The sequence below is a fragment of the Gossypium arboreum genome, chromosome 8 (genome assembly GCF_025698485.1).
Source record: "Gossypium arboreum isolate Shixiya-1 chromosome 8, ASM2569848v2, whole genome shotgun sequence".
Classification (NCBI taxonomy): domain Eukaryota; kingdom Viridiplantae; phylum Streptophyta; class Magnoliopsida; order Malvales; family Malvaceae; genus Gossypium; species Gossypium arboreum.
The window spans coordinates 2,852,105-2,856,267 of record NC_069077.1 but is presented as its reverse complement, the minus strand read 5'-3'; the positions used below and the strand labels follow the sequence as shown (position 1 = coordinate 2,856,267).

The 4,163-nt window shown below is 39.0% G+C and overlaps 1 protein-coding gene across 1 annotated transcript; it reads left to right on the top strand.

Annotated features, from left to right (window-relative positions):
* The first annotated feature begins 2,042 nt into the window (after positions 1–2,042).
* Positions 2,043–3,919, top strand: LOC128296451 (uncharacterized). The gene is made up of 3 exons (XM_053031667.1): positions 2,043–2,773; positions 2,968–3,499; positions 3,635–3,919. The coding sequence occupies exons 1-3, from the start codon at positions 2,043–2,045 to the stop codon at positions 3,917–3,919; spliced, it is 1,548 nt and encodes a 515-aa protein (XP_052887627.1).
* The last annotated feature ends 244 nt before the right edge of the window (positions 3,920–4,163 follow it).

Here is a 4,163-nt window from a genome sequence, read left to right as displayed (position 1 = left end):
CTCTTTACTGTCTTGCAGGTGTAGAGGGTGGTGGATGTGATGGGGCGGTGCTGCAGTGGGCAAGTGGCTGGTGGCCAGTGGAGTGGTTGGGTGGGGAGGCTAATTCGACGCTTGTTTTGGGTTTGAGGTTTCAAGTGGGTTTGGGTAATTGGGCTTTGTAATTTTAATGGGTTTAAAATGTTGTAAACAGGCCTATGGGTTTAGGGATTGGGTTTAATTGGGCTCCGGGTATGGGTTTGGGTTATTGGGGTTGGGTTATAGATGGGTTTTAGGAAAAGGGGCTGATGTATGTTGGGTTTTAGGGTAAAGGTTAATTTGGGTTTTGAGTGGGTTAGTGGGGTTTTGGGGTTTAATATAAAGGGGCCAAAATTGGCCTATAACACTAGTTATATATTTTTACTAGCTTATGTATATACTTCAAATACTACATATAGTATATTTCTAACACTATTACTATTTATATATATATTATGTACATACTCTTAATATCATTATTATGCATATATATTCATTATTTTTATTTCGTGTTTGATACTATTATTACGTTTAATATATCGCATGCATTGTTATTGTTTTTAATATTATTGTCGTATTTATTATGTGTTTCGATGTATTTCTAACTCTTTTATTTTTTGTTTCCCGCCCATTTTATATCATTTTGTTATTCACTACTTTAAAGATTTGTTTATTCATTTCAATAAATAAGGCAATGAACCGATTTAACATTAAGTCATCAATTTCATCGCTATGTTGGGTGAAATTCGTCGGCTCGCGTTAAAAACGGGACATCCTTCTAAAAACTTGAAAACTAAAAATTCTTGTTTTTGGATCGGATCACGATTAAATGTCAAATTGAATTCGTATTTTTGAAAATCAAGACAACACATGTTTAATGAGATACCAATTTTGGGCGTCACGAGGGTGCTAATACCTTCCTCGTGCGTAACCGACTCTCGAACCCTATTTTTTTCTGGATTTTCGCGTAGACTCAAATTCGGCCTTCATTTTTGTTCAAGAATATATTTTCTTTTCTAAAAATATGATTTATTAGGTGTCCGATCACACGTAGAAAAAAGATCGGTGGCGACTCTTTTTTAATAAAATCAAAAGTCGGTTTTCAAATTTTCAATAAATCGCCTCAATTAGAGACCAAAAGTGAAAATTTTACGTCGCTATAGCTGGCGACTCTACTGGGGACTAGATTTTTTAGAGTAGAGTCGAATTAAACGCGTGTTGTCAAAATTTTCAAAATTCCTTATTCAAATTAATACTTAGTCGTGATCCCAAAATTGTGTTTTTGAAAAGTCATGCATTTGCATCGTGTTGTATATATTCTTCTAACTTGTTCTATCTGGTTGTTTTTCAGCTTTAAATTTTTATGGTTTTAGTTTTGGTTTAGTTTTTAAATAAAACGTAAAGGTTTGTGAGTTTCTCCCCACACACCGTGCACTTGCATTTTTGCATAACATGAGCTCTCTACCCGGGCTCCGTCCGTTTAAGTGAAAGTAAACGCTATGCCTTCGTGAGTTAACTCGTCCCTCCAAGACAAAGTTAGTGAATACTTTCGGGTTACATATGACTTATGCTTTTGTGAGTTAACTTGTCCCTCCGCATAGGCATAAGTAAATGTAATCCCTCGAATTGAACTCGTAAGCCTGTGATGGGCGATGACCAAGGTTCCGTACTAGTCTTAGTAGACGATAGTACGAACAATTCGAGTACCTGTCTAGAACCGAAACCGCATATAGTAAACTATACGAGCCACCTAATTAAAGCCATGTCGAACCTCCGTCTGTTAGTAGTCACCAAAATAAGTATACGGGAGAAACGACTCTTACCTTTCATTTATACTTTGCAAAGGAATCGGGTCTATTGGACCGGGTAACTTAATTTGTTAGATTTTCCATAGTTTTTCTTCAATTCATATTTGTTGTGATTACTAACCAAGGTTGTTTGTCTTTATCTTTATTTTTCATCATGCATTATAGGCATCATATCAGGAGGGTGTTGATTAAAGATCGGTTGCCAAAAATGAGTTTCTAATGGAAGAGTCGATTATACAAACGACCGAGAAAAACGCTGTGGTCCGAGATTGGTCTCTAAGAACCCAGAAAGAAAAAGGGGCCAGTCTAATGGAAGGATGTATTCCCAACCTACCCGAGCACGTAACTGTGAACGTTCGTCAGAATAACCTTGATGACTTGACTCAGATTTGGAGACAGTGGGATTCGGACACTAGAGACATCTTCACTAAAAGGTACGGGGATATAGCCAGCATGATCGCCGTCTACATAGATGAAAGATTAATTCAGGCCATGATCAAATTCTGGGATCCGGCTTACCAGTGTTTCATTTTCAATCAAGAAGATATGACCCTAATCATGGAAGAGTACGCTGCTTTACTTCGTATTGATAATGTGCAATTCTACAAGATATATATGAAGGAACCCAAGCCGATGACTTTCAAGAAAAAGCTGGTAAAGTTGACTGGCTTGACCGACATATGGGCCGAGAAACAAATAAAGAAAAAGAATGAAATCAGTTGTATTCCGTGGTTTTCCCTGCGGGATTTAGTCCTAAATCATCCCGATATTTTGAAGAGAGTGAATCTGTTCACTTTGGCCATTTACGGATTGGTCGTCTTCCCAAAAGTTCTGGGACATATAGAGGTTGCAGTAGTAGACTTCTTTGAAAAGTTAAAACAAGGAATCAACCCTATCCCAACTATTCTGGCCGAGACCTTCAGATCCCTAAGCAGTTGTAAGAGGAAAGGGTAAGGACGCTTTATCGGATGTGCGTAATTGCTTAACGTTTGGATTTTGAGCCATTTCTGGAAAGTAAAGCTCACACCGTACCACATGTTTTCAAAAACCTTCGCCCCGTTGGAAGCCTATCTTGAGAGAGAATGGCCAAAGGATGTCACCGAAGAGCATTGGGTTTCAGTTTTTCAGAACCTTCGAGCTGAAGATGTAACTTGGAGAGCACCGTGATCCGCCCTTCGGTTCTGTTATACAAGGTTGGAAACCAAGATTGGGTGCCACTGCTCGGATTATGGGAAGGAGTAGGCTATGCCCTGTTATTGGCCCAGAGGCAGTTTTCTTCGCGACAATTCATACCCGCCACTGGAGGATTAGCACAGTCTGAATTTGCTTTCGCAAGTGAGGGTTATACGAAAAGGGTCCGAGATACGGCGAAGTCTTGGAAGAAAATTCATCTGATGGAGTTGGCTCTATACGCTGATACTTTCACCCAGGATTATGATGTATGGAGAAAACAACGAATGAATAGTCAGCAAGTCTCGTCAACGAATTATACCTTCCAGAATCCTTTTTTGGAAGAAATGCCATCTGAGCTAGAAATGGCAAGACTGGAATTTGAACGAGAAAAAGCCAAGATGTCACGGGACCTTAGTGCTCTTCAAGAGGAAAATTACCAGCTGAAGATTGATGTTCAAATTGAAAGATCCAGAGCCGAGAAAGTTCAAAAAGAAGCTGAGATCGTAAGAAATGACTTAAGAGATCTTCATCTGGAAAATAAGAAATTAAGAGGCACTATAAAGAATAGTGGGCTGGGCAAGTCATCAGCGGAATGGAAAGAAGAATTAGGCAACATCAAAGACGGGATGGAATTCTAGAAAGGGAAAACGAAGAAAGAAGAAGGAAAAGCTGCGCGGGCTATGTTAGAGCTAAGAAAGAAGAATGCAGAATACGAAACTGTGTCTACCGAATTAATAGCTAGTCGATCTGAATGTCGAGAGCTGAGAGAGAAAATACGAGAATTAGAAGAGACGCTGCAAGCTCGTCAACAACAGCTAGATATTCTCCTAGAAGCCTTGCAAGAAAAGAATAGTCAGTATGACAGAGATACTCGTGCCTACGGAAGAACCCTCTATGAAAAGGACGAGAAATTGAGCTTTTGATCAATGAAATTCGTAAAGCAGCCATGCACGTGGTACAACTATCAGATGAAGCCAAAGTTCTCAGTTGCCAGTTCCCCCCGAGCCGAAGATCAAACATATCGAAATTCTTAGAATGAGTGAAGAAATATAGCGATATAGCCAGAAAGTTTGTATGATGACGACAAAATGTTTTGTAAAAGACTCTTTTGATAAATGAAATGCCTAAATAGGGGCTATCTTGAAATCAACACCAAATTCTTGCATA